General features: G+C 32.6%; 1 protein-coding gene across 1 annotated transcript; it reads left to right on the plus strand.

The window, feature by feature from the left end:
- Window positions 1–1,699: 1,699 nt before the first annotated feature.
- Window positions 1,700–13,234, plus strand: LOC133188074 (glutathione S-transferase P-like). The gene is made up of 8 exons (XM_061323462.1): window positions 1,700–1,832; window positions 2,426–2,518; window positions 2,815–3,044; window positions 4,439–4,574; window positions 7,054–7,206; window positions 10,657–10,749; window positions 11,209–11,435; window positions 12,841–13,234. Exons 1-8 carry the CDS (start codon window positions 1,700–1,702, stop codon window positions 12,988–12,990), a joined length of 1,215 nt encoding a protein of 404 aa, XP_061179446.1. The 3' UTR covers window positions 12,991–13,234.
- The last annotated feature ends 3,600 nt before the right edge of the window (window positions 13,235–16,834 follow it).

A 16,834-nucleotide genomic window follows, 5' to 3' on the forward strand; every position in this document is an offset into this window, starting at 1 on the left:
ACAAAAAATTGGTCAAATTCAGCTTTGTTAAAAAAAATAATAAGGCTTGTTCAAGCATTAACTTCCGAAACATAACCTTAAAATCAATGGTATCTTGAAATTGTTGTAAAAAGTTAAAGATACCAGATATGTGGACAATTCTTTGTTTTCGAGTTCACTGATATGTCCTTCATATAATTATGTTCATTTTGCTATTTGAAACAATTATTTTTTTTCATGTTTTACACTCTGAATTGGTCCATTTATCGTAGAATGACTGTTTTATCATAATATCTTGTTAATATGAAAATTAAAATGAATCAAGCGTGATCTGGCCAAAATAGAGACGTATTTTTCAATGTAGTAATCAATATTTTTATAGTCCAATTCAAATCAATATTTTTATAGTCCAATTCAATTGAAAATGTATAGACCTTATACAAAGCCGTAGGAAGGCACACTTGTATAGTAACGTACTAGAATGGCAGTCACAGCCCCTAGAAAATGTCAAAAGTTCAACGAAATCCGGCCCCACGACCATAAACTGAGAACAGACTTAAGTCAGAATTTTAAACCAATATAACTTTTGAAATAATTTTGATAATGAAACAAAATTTTTATCATATATTTGAATTTAAATATTATGTAAAATTACAAATTTTTAAGCAAATACATTAAATAAAACTCAAGATATTAAAAATCAAAATTTTGACTTAAGTCTATTCTCAGTTTATGGTCTTGGGGCCTGATCTTATATAAATTATGGGTTTTAAACACGTGTAGCTATTATCCCTGCAATTTTGAAAACTGCTGGGAGCTGTTTCTGTGGTATTGGTTTATTCAGTAACAGTATTTCCATATAGGACGTAATCGAAAGACGTCTAAATTTTACATAATTCCTGAGCAAAAGGAAGTTGCTCCCAGCACTTTTCAGGTTAAGGAATTTGTCTCAAAGAAAACACAATCAATTTCATAGCGAAATGATATCCGTATATTGATGAACTTTTACGGTCTATGTAGCCGTTATCAGTTTTTTTTTCTAGTTTTAAGCTTGTCGTGACAAACAGCTGATATAAGTGACGTCGCTGTGGTCGCACTAGATACATACATGTGTATGTATATACCCAATACATACATATGTATATAGGAGAATTCCCATTCATCAAAACTTATTATCAACAGTTTTCATTTTTCAAGGCGCATTTCCTATGTTTGTCCTTAATCTAGCTGCGGATCGAACCTAAATTGCGTATTTATGTCTAAAAATTAGCGTAAAACATCTGATTTTTAAATGTTTACATAATCTACTTTTTTTAACTTGTTGACATTTGATAATTACGAGCAGAATTGACACATATAGGAAATAAAAAGTGTGTTGATACTGTATGATCTATGTCACTCACAACACATCAGTGATTTAAAGGAATTCAAAGAAAGTTTATTGGTCTGTGTGTTACAGATGGTCTCTAAAGTTTTTATCCTAAAGTACTTAACGCAAATTACAAACTCAAACCATCGTCTTAAAAATGGGTAAGTGGATTGAAATATAAAACTAAAAGAAATCAATCCTTAAACCCTGGATTTTGATTGTCTGAATAATAAGAAAAAAGATTCATTTATGCATTTTAAACCACCATCTTTTGTAAGCTACTGTAAGTACATGTATGAAATGATCGATTTCTGTTTTTGACTTAAAACACATAGTAGCATCTCAATCAATATGCCGAAATATAAACTAATCTATTTTGACAGCAAAGGTCGTGGACAGGCAATTCGTTTATTGTTCCACCTAGCTCGTGTGGAATTTCAGGACATTAGAATAAGCCACGAGACATGGGAAACAATTAAACAAAGTAAGTATTTGTTTAGTTTATGAAATATTAACTGTATTCCAAATTGCCACCATTCAAATCATTATTTGTCGAGGATGCGCCTAATATTCTCCTACCAGTTTGGTACAACAGATACATGTGCAGGTACTTCCTGAAACTTTATTTTCAATCTTTTTTTTTTACTTTAAAGTTTCGAATTCAATCATATCAAGACCCAAGTTCAATTTTAGAAAATGAAAAATAAGAATTACCTGATAAAATTTCTAAATCTCTGTTACGATAACCATGACGGGTAGAGTCTATTAATTTTAAAGGATACATTTTTGGCGGTTGCTTTCCCATTTATTTGGAATGCATTGTCATTGTGTACATGCATATCAAAATAATTAAATTTCGTGAATTTTATTTGATGAATCTGTATCACCAATATAGGCCACAATTATATCCCTTAAAACACACACACACATACACAGATGTCGCCGTTCACAGTTTTATTGTTGAATCCTGTAGGTTCAAACAGCTGTATAAAAAAAATAAGACTGAATTTTATTTTTCTAGATTGGCAGCTAATACAAATAAGATGTAGTATCATGTCTTTATTTCCTTCTCGACAGCAATGCCTCAGAGGAGATTGCCTGTTCTGGAGGTTGAGGGAATGATCATTCCACAAAGTGGTGCAATTTTACGATACCTGGGCAGGGAGTACGGTAAATTCTTTAAAATCATGAAGTATGCTAGTAATTCATATATAAGGCACGTATAAAGCTTTTGGTATATGCAGGACAAGAACACAAAGTTAACTTGTGATAACACTAACTGGTTATGTAAATTTTAAAACTTTTTCTGCCAATATATGAAAAAACATATATCAAAAATCCTATCTCGAGTGATGGATGAAAGAAATCTGCTTTCAGATGTTCAGCTTTGACTGTTGTCGTTAGGGGGGGAGATAGATTGCTAAGTTGGTATGTGTATATTAATTGACTAGTTTATTCCTTGGAAGGATTGTACGGCAAAACAAACAAGGAAAGTACAAGAATCGACGTCATATCCGGTGCTGTTGAGGACATGGTGTATATCCTTGAGCGCTTGTTTTACGTTGAGCGAGTTGAGGAGGCAAGGATCATACTCAGACAGGAAATTCTCTCATGGCGACTTCCGGAATTCTTAGACATCATGGAAAGTGCACTCAAAGAAAATAAGGCCGGCGACAGTTTCTTTGTTGGAGATCAGGTATTCATACAATTACTTATAGGTAGTTAGCTGATTGATAAATTATATTTCAACGTAGTTATTTCGATAAGTCAACTGAATAAGAGTAAGCTGAATTTGCGTTTTAAAGTATCTCAATATCTAGACCTAATTAATATGTTTTACGGTGTGACCGTTGGGGTGAGCGCAGTTGTACCATCAAAAACCTATACAAAGCTTACACTTCTAACGTTGATGGATCCGCCTCTTCAAACGTCAAACCGCAGAGACACAGTCAAGACTATGACGTCACATGACGTCGGAATTTACGGAGACAGCCGAGTGTCTGGTTGAACGAGACTGAAGATCTTGTGCAATAATAAATGAAATACGTTGTAGAGTGGATGTAATTATTTTTTATTTCTTTTAAGCCCTCTGTAAAGAAAGAAAAGTAAACGTATCTCTCGGTAATGAATAATTATCCTTGGTCTTTTGAATGTTTTGTAAGAATTTCGCATGGAACCCTGGTAGCGAAGGAATTCTGGGAATGTTGCACCAGAAAATTTGCCTGACGTATGTACAGATTTCATTCCGAATTTTCTCTGTTCTTACACGTTAGTCTATTGAGCTCGCTGCGCTCGCTATAATCGATTGAATTTATAAGAATTTTGTAGAAGTTGTAATTATAAATATGATTGAACACTTAAAATAATAGTCAGAGCATAGGTGTTAGGAAATTTACACTTGAAGAAAGTTTTGTTCAAACTAAAAGGATAAGGTGCTCAGAAAAAGTTTAATCAACCTTTTGTTTTTGGAAAATGGACAAAAATTAATTCTAGGATAGATATATATTTGCCTGTCTGCCACAAGCCAGTTATCCCGGTGGTAACTTTTCTCATTATAGCTCTTGCTTGAAACTTAAAAGATAAACGAGAAATTTTCTTTAAATTTATATAATGGCAGTATGTTATGAACATTAAAAATATATTTCAGTTTAAAACACATTGATTCGGAAATCTTCATAACAAGCAAACAATGTCTGATACATCAGGAAGCATCTGACTGTGTGTCTGTCAATTTCAGTTGATATACCTAAAGAAATTCAGTATATTTGGTTTACAGCAACTGATACAACTTAGTATGTACTGATTTCAATGAAAAGACAGGGATACCTATAGAATCTTTTTTAAGAGATCACTGAGCATTTTCTTGTAATAAATGACTTGCTACTTTGACTAAAAGCGTACATGTAATTTTAAAATAATAATAATAATAATTTTATGCAAATTAAGATTTTTAAAGTTGATATAGAATTTATTAGCTTAGGTTAGGCAATATCAGTTGTATTAGCATTACAGTTCTCGCAGATAAACATCAATGGCGGATGGATTGACCATCATTAATACATAATGGCATATGTATTTTTTATGGTATAGGTATCAATAGCAGATGTCCATCTGTTTAGTATTATAGACTGGATGCAAGATCTGTTTCCCGAACATCCATTTACCTTACCATCGAAAATAAATGCATTTATGGAAAGATTTAGAGCTATTCCAAATATTGAGAACTTTCTAACAAAACCATAATTAAAAAGACGTTAACCATCAAAGTATTCTTGTAACACTGCCAGCTTTTTCATCAGACATCACCACAAATCGCTAATTGCAATCAACCAACATGGACACTACAGCCTTCAACTCAGACATCACCGATCTCTTCGAAATTCACTTATCTTCAGTGGTACTTTGTAACACTACTCTCCCACCATAAATTTCAACGCAACTCACCCATCACCAACGTGACTTCGACACCTCCAGTGTTCATACTGTATTACCATCGCTCACAACAAAATCTAAACTCAATTTATTAATCTCAACACAATTTTACAATTGTATACAGAGAATAACGAAAACAATGGTGACAAATTAAAACAGATTTTATAGCGTGATTGATTATGTATTCATTAGATCGGGGAACATGTTTTAGTAATATTCCTAATAAATGTACACTGTTTTCTTAAAAAGAATTGTTATTTTTTTTAATTCATAACTTCTCTACATATATATGATTACTATAATTTACTACAGTATCAAAGTTCTAACTATTGTAAATTAAAGTATTTTTACTATGAATTTTCGATTGTTATATATAATTTTCTCGAAGTCTAACTTGCAAGTTTTTTGTATAATATTAAAGGAAACATTACCAGTATTTTAAGAGTCATGTTATTGCTAAAATTTATAACATTGGCGGATAATTAAGAAATGCTAAGGACCGAAGTCTAAAAATTTTCTAGAGTAAAGTTCCAAAGTAAATCAAAGAATCAAAGTAAATTTTGGTTAGAGTATTTATTTAAGCAATTAGTATATTCATTTATAATACCAATGCGTTTTCATACTAACAGTTAGACCATTATTTACACACTGAATTGTAAACGGATTTTTTCGTTAATTCCCGATCATGACAAGGAGAACACGGCGGATGTGACTTGTCGGCAGGGGATGTTCACTCCTCCATGGCACCTAATCCCACCTCTGATGTTTCTGGAAGTCCGTGTTTGCTCTGCTCCCGATGTGTATTGTTTTAATGGACTCTGAGCTTGAATACTGGTCGTTATATCTTCATATTACATCAATCAATTTGAAGAGTACATTCAGTATCTTTGTTTCTTATTCCAGTTTACAACAATCAGAAATAAAACGAGTTTGTATTAATAGACATAGGATGTCGGCCAACTTCATAATAGCGTATATGTGGAAATTTTAACGAGATGCAAATTTAGCGATTTGTCTTTAAAAATTGGTATTTTATTTTTAGCGAGAAGTAATTTTAGCGATTTTAAAATGCTCACTAAAGAAGCTATTACAAATAAAACGCAATTAATTGTTAGCTATATTCAATTTTAGCAATCTCAGCACCCTTGCTAATAATGCCAAAATTAGATTCTCGCTATAAATTCTGCTTATACGGTATACACCATACTGTCGGTAGTAGATTGTTTAAGGTTCAGGTATAATTCGGAAAATTTGAAATACACTCCTTGTACATTGGCAGTGTTCGAAAATCCCCATACCTCATATCCATAACAATATAGACTGAGCAATTCTATCAAATAAATCTAACTGAAAACGTATTAATAGGTTATATAAACAAGCTTGTTTTCCTAAAGATTTGTAAATATTGCTTTATTAGCTTTATTTCCTTTTTTTTTTTTTTTTGTTTTACTTTTATGAATGGTCCAGATACCCTATATAAACACCTTAGTATTTTATTTCACTAACAACAGTCAGATCCAAAGAAAGCTTTGAGGATTTTTTTTCTTTTTTAATTTTTCACTACATACTGTGTGATTTTTTTTCTCAATAGAGAATAAATCCCTCGAAATAGTTTATGAAATAAGTAATAAGATATTAATGTGAAAATGGGGAAAGTTCAATAACAGCAAAAACTGGCAATACTTGTAAATAATATAAGTTTGTAGCATATTTTTTATCAAAACTTTTTTAGTATTAGGAGGAGGGGGTGTCCTCTCCAAAGTCACCACTGCCGCTTGAAAAGTGGAAAACAAAATACTTAAATGTGCAGAATTTCTTAAACTCAATTTACTTTTTAATGAGATCTCGTGTTCTTCATTTGCATGTACTTGTAAAAGTGCTACATTAACTATAGTGTAGTTTCTTACTTTCGAGAAATACTGTAAGTTTTACAAAATATATAATATACTTTAATCATTTGTACGCAATTAAAAAAATATTATGAATTAAAAAGGTTATTCTATAGCCAATGAAAATAAGCCATATAGAAAAACTCGTATTTGTCTCACCTCACTGTTCTGAATATACTAAATGAACAGAAAGAAAAACGCTTAGCAAAGTAATTCATAGATGTCGCTCTGCTCTGTACAACCAAAAATTAGCAATTTCTATTTACACAGGGATATAAAGATCTTTATATATAAAAAGAAAAACTATGATCTTTGTACCACCCTGTAGCAAAGGTTAAACACACAGAACAGAGAATTTAAATAGAGCAAAAATAAATTGACCAGGTAAGTGTGTAACGCTCAAGATGCCGACCTATAAACTGATGTACTTTGAAGGCAAAGGGCGTGCCGAGGTGATTAGACTAGCCCTAACAGCAGCAGGACAGGAGTTCGAGGACAAGAGGTTTACAAGAGAAGAATGGCTGGAAGTCAAACCAAGTAAGTACTATTGACACTGCTAAGTGTTGTATTTCTTGTAATAAACTTGAAAGCGTTAAATGCTTGTCCAATGCTTAAAAGTATCAGTTCTATATATAGAGGTTGTTTGTAAAGTATTTTAGGGCTTTAATTTAACAAATAAACATGATATTCAATAAAAATCTTCTTCTATTGCCATTTTTGTAGCCTTATGTCGGACGTCGGTTTGTTATCATGAAATATTATTGCACAATTAAGACGCAATAAAAATTTAAGGGTTTTCGTACCCTTAACTTCAAAGTTAAATCAGATACATTCATGTACCTACATGTTATTATACAGGGCTAATTAAAGTTTGTTGTTTCTTTTTTTTTTTAGATACGCTCTTCCTAATATTTTGGCCTTTTTGTGATAAATTAGTTTTCTAAAATACATTTACAATATATATTCCATTCGAAAATTCTTAAAAAATTCCCACCCATCCTGTCACGTAAATCGCTACTCAAGTACATTAATCCCGTGAGGGGATAAGAAGATAAAATTTTAATCAGATTGTGTAGATAAACTCCGCATGACACTAAATATTATTTTCATATACACTTCATATTTTAAATTTTATGTTGTGATAATAAATTATTACTCTTCCTCTTCTCTGTGTTATAATTTCTTCATATTACGATCTGACATAAAAAAAAATCATTTCTGAAAAAAGTAAGCATCGCTTCATACTGCATACTGTTTTTTAGCTCAACTGAGCCGAACGCTCAACTGAGCTTTTCTGATCACATTTTGTCTGTAGTCCGTCTGTCCCTCTGTCCGTCTGTCCGTCCGTCTGTCTGTAAACTTTTCACATTTTCGACTTCTTCTCAAGAACCACTGGGCCAATTTCAACCAAACTTGCCACAAAGTATCCTTGGGTGAAGGGGATTCAAGTTTGTTCAAATGAAGGGCCACGCCCTCTTTCAAGGGGAGATAATAAAGAATTAGTGAAAAATTAATAGCATCTTTTAAAAATCTTCTTCTCAAGAACCACAAAGCCAGGGAAGATGAAACTCATGTGGAAGCATCCTCAGGTAGTGTAGATTTAAGTTTGTTCAAATCATGACCCCCGGGGGTAGGGCGGGGCCACAATGGAGGATCAAAGTTTTACATAGAAATATATGGGAAAAACCTTTAAAAATCTTCTTCTCAAGAACAGCAAAGCCATGATGAGTCATATTTATATGGAAGCATCCTCAGGTAGTGTAGATTCAAGTTTGTTCAAATCATGACCCCCGGGGGTAGGGCGGGGCCACAATGGAGGATCAAAGTTTTACATAGAAATATATGGGGAAAACCTTTAAAAATCTTCTTCTCAAGAACAGCAAAGCCATGATGAGTCATATTTATATGGAAGCATCCTCAGGTAGTGTAGATTCAAGTTTGTTCAAATCATGACCCCCGGGGGTAGGGCGGGGCCACAATGGAGGATCAAAGTTTTACATAGAAATATATGGGGATAACCTTTAAAAATCTTCTCCTCAAGAACAGCAAAGCCATGATGAGTCATATTTATATGGAAGCATCCTCAGGTAGTGTAGATTCAAGTTTGTTCAAATCATGACCCCTGAGGGTAGGGCGGGGCCCCAAAGGAGGATCAAAGTTTTACATAGAAATATATGGGAAAAACCTTTAAAAATCTTCTTCTCAAGAACAGCAAAGCCATGATGAGTCATATTTATATGGAAGCATCCTCAGGTAGTGTAGATTCAAGTTTGTTCAAATCATGACCCCTGAGGGTAGGGCGGGGCCCCAAAGGAGGATCAAAGTTTTACATAGAAATATATGGGAAAAACCTTTAAAAATCTTCTTCTCAAGAACAGCAAAGCCATGATTGATCATATTGATATGGAAGCATCCTAAGGTAGTATAGATTTAAGTATGTCCAAATCATGACCCCTGGGGGTAGGATGGGGCCCCAAAGGAGGATAAAAGTTTTACATAGAGATATATAGGAAAAATCTTTAAAAATCTTCTTCTCAAGAACAGCAAAGCCCTGATTGATCATATTTATGTGGAAGTATACTCAGGTAGTGTAGATTCAAGTTTGTTCAAATGTTGCCCCCCTGGGGTTGGGTGGGGCCACAATGGAGGATCAAAGTCTGAAATAGAAATATATAGGAAGATTTCTTCTGATGAAGAACTGCAAAGCCATGATTAGTCATTTTGATATGGAAGCATCATCAGGTAGTGTAAATTCAATTTTGTTCAAATGATGACCCCCGAGGGTAGGGTGGGGCCCAATAGGGGGATAGAAAGTTTTACATAAGAACACATAGAAAAAATATTTCTTCTCAAGAACAGAAAAGCTATGTTAATCATATTGATATGGAGGCATCTTCAGGTAGTGTAGATTCAAGTTTGTTCAAATGATGACCCCCGAGAGTAGGACGGGGCCACAATGGAGGATCGAATGTTACATAAGAACATATAGAAAAAATATTTCTTCTCAAGAACAGAAAAGCTATGTTTAGTCATATTGATATGGAAGCATCCTCAGGTAGTGTAGATTCCAGTTTGTTAAAATGATGACCCCTGGGATAGGGAGGAGCCACAAGGGGGGATCAAAATTTTTACAAAGGAATATATCAGAAAATTTTTTTAAAATCTTCTCAAGTACAACAAAGCCATTTGTTATTTTGACATGGAAGCATCATCAGGTAGTTTAAAATTCAAGCCCCCCCCCCCCCCCGGAATCTTTTCAATACTGAACTGATTTGTGCTTTTGCCTATCCACTGTGCTCAGGTGAGCGATGTGGTTCATGGGCCTCTTGTTATTTGAATTTAATGTTATAGCTCTTGATGAAAATCAGTGTTGGGAAGTTCGTGAAATTAAGAGCAGAGGGTTATTAGTCCTTGAGGACTTTTCAAGCTTCTTCACGTTGTAAATATGTATTTAAAAACTAATTGCTGGGGGATGGGTGTCCTGTCCATTACAATTTGTGAAAAAAAAACTGTGTATTTTTTGTTGATAAATAATGTTCAATAACAACATACCACACCAGTTATTTGCTAAATTGAGATTTAAAATCAATTTACGGAGACTATCTTAAGTATTTTAAACATGACATATGAAACTTATGTCTACTTAACTCGTCCTGAGGATATTTCCTAAAAAGAAATAGAATCAAAAAGTGTATGTTTTTGTAAAAAATATATAGTAAAGACATCGTTTATTTATTTAAAGTGTACGTCCTCTTTTTTATTTGGCGCATTACCATGTCTTCTTAGTGGTCAAATTAATATGGAATCATAAATCAACATGAGGAATGAGTACCGTAACATAGCCGAAAAAAGGAAGTTGAAATAAGCGTGCTTATTGGTATACGATAAACAAAGCAGTACATTGTATTAATTTCAGATATTCGCCAAACTATTTACTTTCGCTATATTAAGAAATGTGCTTATATCTTTTTTCATCTTTAAAATTAGCTATCCCTCAAAAGCAGTTACCATGCCTGGAGGTGGATGGCCAATTCATCTCCCAATCTGGTGCTATCTTGAGATATGTGGGAAGGGCGTTTGGTACGTATTTTTTTTCAGTTAATGATACTGCTTACTAAAAAAGAATCCATCATCTGTTAAATTTTAAAACACCTAAATACATGCTGCAGGTCAGTTAGATCTAATTTGAAAGAAATATCTGGTGTGTCTCGTTTGTTAGGTGTTTGAGAACTCACATAAACCACACAGATCTAGAGTAAATAAAAAAAATGTCTAAAAACACACATTTTTAACAACATTATGATACCTATAATTAGAATCACAAAATACATTTTGAAGTACAGTTTCTATGTTTCATAGACAAATTATACTTCAAAAATCAATGTCGAAAGACAAAGTTCTGAGAATTTCATAAAGTTCTGTGTCATCATTAAGACACTGCCAAAACTAACTCAGTAGAGATTGTGTCGCAATAGGTACAGCATTAAAACACGTCAAACTGATTCGGAAGCCTAGTGTACAGTTTTGCATTTACTTTAGGTTTATATGGAGACAATAATGACGAAAACACTCGTATTGACGTCATTCTTGGGGCTACAGAGGACTTCCTAAAACATGTAATTGCCGTGTATTACGAGAAAGACGAAACAAAGAAAGCAGAATTGAAGAAAGATTTAGAAGAAAACAAATTGCCACAGTTCTTCGATTTATTGGAGGAAATCTTAACAGAAAACAATGAAGGAAATGGGTTCTTGGTAGGAAATAAAGTGAGTTTCCGGTAGAGTAAGATTTTTTTCTTGTATTTTGGATATTTTAAAATTTATAAAAGTCTAGGAAACGTTTTTGTATTGATTGATGCTAGAAAAAAAAAGTGTCTCCGTCCACCTTGAAAGCTTTGTATTATTATTTGACGGATCTGTAAACGGAGCTCCGCATTCTTACGTTGTTAAAGTAAATTCTTGTACAGTCTATAACAATATAAATTCTTCATTTAATATTCGAAATCCATTACTATTTACTACCTTTTAAGAAGAGTCTTACTTGAGTTAATTCTTAAGGAAAATTTTTCAAACTTGACTTACTTTGAACATATATATCTGTTGGAGAAAAAACAAACATTGTCATCGTTTTATTTTTTCAGCAGCGCCACTTAAAGTTTAGGGTATTGATCAACCCTGCTGTGGCAAAATCAGCTTCAGATAAATAATATTCATCTATATTTGAAACAAAGAACACAACCATAATGAAAGAATATCGCATTAATAATTTAACTTAAAAGATACATTAATATAAATGATCAATTTTAAATATATTTGTTTATTTTTTCATAAATTATCAAGTCTTGCTTAAGAATTTCGCCGAAGAAGACAATGAAACTTTTTTTGTAAACATTGAAAATTCATTATTGAAGATACATTCGTATCTGCACAGTTAATATTCTTAGTCACATAGCCATTTTCTCATCCATATTTTAAAAGCAGCATTTCTCAATCAATTTGGGTGGAAGAAAGTATTGAAATCTTTAAAACAGTTGGGAATATATATATAATTTTGGAGAAAGTAAACTGCGAAAGGTAGTAGCAAATCGGGTATACAATATGACTTCAAACGAGTATGACTTCACCATAAAATGCCGTAAAAATAGCTTTAGTTCCATATCACTGATCAGGTTTACCTTAGAAATGATTTATATTTTGAAAGGTTTCTTAGCTGTCATCATTTTTTCCCTTTTATTTATCAATTTATTTATTCATTTATAAATAACGTTTACAAGCCCTTCCTTTTCGGAGAATTTACTTTACATTGTCTACATATCATTTGAATGCATGGTTTTCTCTTATGATAATTTTAATTTTTTTAATGTCATTGACTGACCTCTCTTTACCAGCATCTAAGATAAAGTGAAATTTTATTTGAAACTTTTTTTTCAAGTATCTCTTTTTCATTTTTATTTCATTGATTGATCTTTCTTTTATTGATGATTTGATTTTAATTAGATTTCATTCCAGATCATCTGTCTGTATGAATCTATATCAAATAATGAGTTTATTTTCTGATCCTTTTTGTCAAATATATTATTTTATGTAATTGAAAGAAAACTCATTATCCATCATTAAATATTCTAAAGATTTGATTTTATTTGTGTCCGTCAATATTTTTTATATTATTTAGATGTCGATTGCCGACCTTATGATCTTCGACACAATTGATCAAGTCGCTGGTTATGTTTCACCTCCACCATTCCCACCTAAGCTTGGGGCTTTGATTGAGAGAGTGAAAGACAATCCAAAAATAAAGGAGTATATATCAAAACAAGCCTGAAATTGAATATACATTTCAAAGACAGTTTATTGATCACAGTAAACGGTGCCACCGGTCATAAGGTTGCTGTTCAATGTACGTTCGAATACGATATTTCAAGTCAGGTTATGCTATGAACATTACTAAGTATTCTGAAATATATAACTAGCTTTGATATCTAAGTTTGAAATGTATTAACCTTATGCTATCTAGTGTGTCACTTACTAAAGACATATTTTTGTAATATTTATCTTATGAACACAATATAAACGTATTGATATTTTTTGTAATATACATTTGTATTTGTATTGTACAAGAGAAAAGATGTGACCAAAAGGAGATGATAGATCAGGAAACATGGACTTTCTGTGTATCGTTCTGTCAAGTTATATGCCTAAAGAAATACTTTACGTTAAGTTTACAGTTACACCTTTTTATCGAATGATTTTATTTCATTCCATTTTTTAAACAGAGCGACTGTAACTTAAAATTATCGATGTTGGGATTTTTTTTAAACATCTGTATGTAATAATTGGTCTATTGATGAAAAAAAATTGATATAATAAAGTATGTTTTGGGGTTTTTTTTAACTTTAGATAAGCATCAATTGAACGATCATTCGAGTATCAATATTATAATACCCGGTTGATTAAGTTACCATCCTTAATAATATTTCGGTTTTTGATGAGATACAGGTATTAAGGAAGGGTTATTGAGATACACAAATAGTTCGTTTTGTTGTTTGTTTTAAAGTCCCTTCGAGAATTTGTCACTCATAATGAGACACCACCACTTGTCGGTGGGGGGACTGTATTGGCACTTACGGCCTTTGAGCAGTGAGGGGTCCTATTCGTGCAAGCAACTCCTGCGACACGGGACTCGGTTTATAGGGTCTCATCCGAAAGAATAGTCTCCATATCCCGCAGTGGGATTTGAACCTGCGAGAAAAGTATCAACTCCTTACTCCGCGACTCTAGAGGAAACGCTCTAACAACAGCGCCACGCGGGCGACACATATAGCTCGTGGACGGACGCAATAAAATTTCTGATGAAATTTGGAGTATAAATAAACTTTTTTCTACTGATTTAGATTCAAATAATATAAGCTATTTTTTTTTAAAAAAATACATAGTAGTTAAAATTGGATGACAAAAGCAATTGTTTTCTAATTGGCACAAACTCAAAATACATTTACCTATCTTGAAAGGTAACCCAAAGAATATTTTGTTAGGCCAGTTTTGCATCTTATTTTTTCATTACTTTAAATTAATACCGAAGTGTCGTTTATATAAAACATGTTTGTCGTTTTTGTATATTCTGTGGGATTTAAGGGCCATCTATTGAAAGTATTTGTAAAATGCAGTTAAAAATGATGCCGGTAGGGAAATCTTATTTCTGTAATATTTCAAAGCTTTCAAAACTGAAAATCTCTGATAGAGACTTGATAAATGATTAAGCAGATAGTAAAAATTAATTTTAAAAAATGTTTTAAACTGAACAAGAAATTAGAACTGAAATAAAGCTCAAATGTTTGTGTCAGAATAGATAAGGAAGGTAAAGTTGAAAGACCATTGTAAAAGTGACAAAGTGGTCATTGAATGCTAAACGTTCTGTAGCAATTAGTGTTCACACGGAACGTGTTTTTTTTTATCTGTTGACCATCTTGAATTGACAGAAAACTTATTGGTAAAAAAATTATTAACAGAATCAAATATCAAGGCCATGAAGACAGGTACCTCGGCCGTCAAACTAGTTGTTTTATGATTGCTGTAAGACAAAATCACTGGTTGTAAAATCAAGTTCAGATTAAAATGTTTGTATGCAAGGATGACACAACAAATTAAAAGTAGGGATGTCAAGGAATATTCGAGTACTCGACTATCGTTCGATCATACCCACTATCGACCGAAATTTTTAAGTCTGTTATTCGTTAAAAATATGCTACTTGATAGTTATCTTAAATTCAAGGTTAAAAAAATGGATCCGCCAGTTCATTTATTAACGGATAGTGTTCTCGTGAGTAAAATTCGGGCTAACCGTAAGGCTTAACCGGTCTTCGTTAATTGTTCAAAGGAAATTATTTGCTTGTCGATTCTCGTTCGGCAAACATGCAATGAAATACTTTAAAAGATTTCAGATCCAAATTGTGAAGTTTTAACCTGCAATTCCTTATGTTCTCACATAATGCAACTATATTAATTAATGAAGAATTATTATAATTTAACAGCTGTTAATATTTGTAAATACATGTGAATGGGGGGGGGGGGGGCAGTTATGAGCGTAATTTAAAGGTGTTTCTTTCCGATATTATCAATCATTTCAATATTGTATTGCTTGTTTGCAAAAATCTCATAGTTGAAATTTATCGCAAGCTCGCTTTGTTTTTATAAGAGGAGCATGTACGCTTTAACTGTCTACCAGTCACGGGTCACTGACAAAACGCATTCAAATGGCTTCAGGTAAGAAATAAATTGCGGGTACATGCACTACCATAATGAAAAGAAAGCCGCAAATGCGAGCGTTTGTTATCCTGTATTTAGATAAAATGTGAAGTAAAAATTATATTTGAAATCAAATACATTGGATATTAATATTTTTTACAACGTAAATGTCAACGATTCTATAATTAGTTGTATAATGGTGATAGCGTAGATTAAATATTGTACAAGCAAGCAGTCATAAAGACAAATAGAGAAAATGACATGAAAAATTAAAGTAATTTCAACGAGTACTCGACTATCGTTCGACTAAAGCCTTCGACTATTCGACTAAGCTGTCCGAGTAAAATTTGACATACCTAAATAAAAGTTTAAAGTTCACTTGTGGCAAAATTTTGGCCGCAGTGGAATAAAAAGTATGTACATTAAATGGTAAATCAAACAACATTCAACTGCAAGGGCATGCCAGTTAGCAAGAGCAAGTCCCAAATAACACACAATATATTTACATTTTTGAGATGTTAATGACAAATTACATCAACAATCAACGTTAATTAAACATTTCAACATTCAAATTGTCATCAAATTGTCAATATTGGAGTTTTATGAAGAGACTTACTTTTACAATCGACGACTGACTTTTACAATTTAAAGGGACCAACTCCAACTACTAAAATGGGATCTTAACATTCATTGAGCCATTTACTGTTAAAGTAAAGCAGAAGACAAAACAAAGCATTATGGTTAATAATAGAGTATTACCCTTTGTCTTTAAAAACTACTATTTGTCTCTTTTTGTTTGAACGTTTCGCTCTTTAATAGCATATACCCCAACGAAGACACACGCGATTCATATATGTACGAAGTATGGTGTATATCTAGTGCAATAAATACAAAACATGTTAGAGTAATAGTGTTTTAACATTGTAGTGACAAGAAATCTATAGATCTATGCTACGTAATGGTTAATATCTTAATAAAATAGAAAATATATTCCAACCAGTATTTTTTATTCAATATTTGTACATTACGACAATAGTTAAAGGTTAATGTTTTCTCTTCTTGTAGCCAGCCCTGCAACAATAAACACAATTCGGCGAAGTTGTCTTCTTTTATGCCTCCAAACACTACTTAATATTTTATAACTTTTTAATCTACAAATAGATCGTTCAACAAGAGATCTATGTGTTGAAATGATACGATTTACTTTTCGACACCTTCTTCTTTCAAAAATGTTTCTCCTATTTATTTGTTGTTCCGTAAATGCTGTAACAATGGGGTGACGGTTGGGATATATTTTATCCCCAAGTAAAATGCATTCATCTGGAAAAGGTAGTTCTGGTCCACCTATTTCTGGAAGACGGGAATACTGTTGAGCATCATTAAGATGACCCATAAAACCACACTCAACAAATTAAAACAAATGG

This window comes from Saccostrea echinata, unplaced genomic scaffold (genome assembly GCF_033153115.1).
Source record: "Saccostrea echinata isolate AGI-Se365-2 ecotype Australia unplaced genomic scaffold, CSIRO_AGI_Sech_v1 ptg000015l, whole genome shotgun sequence".
NCBI classification, from domain to species: Eukaryota; Metazoa; Mollusca; class Bivalvia; order Ostreida; family Ostreidae; genus Saccostrea; species Saccostrea echinata.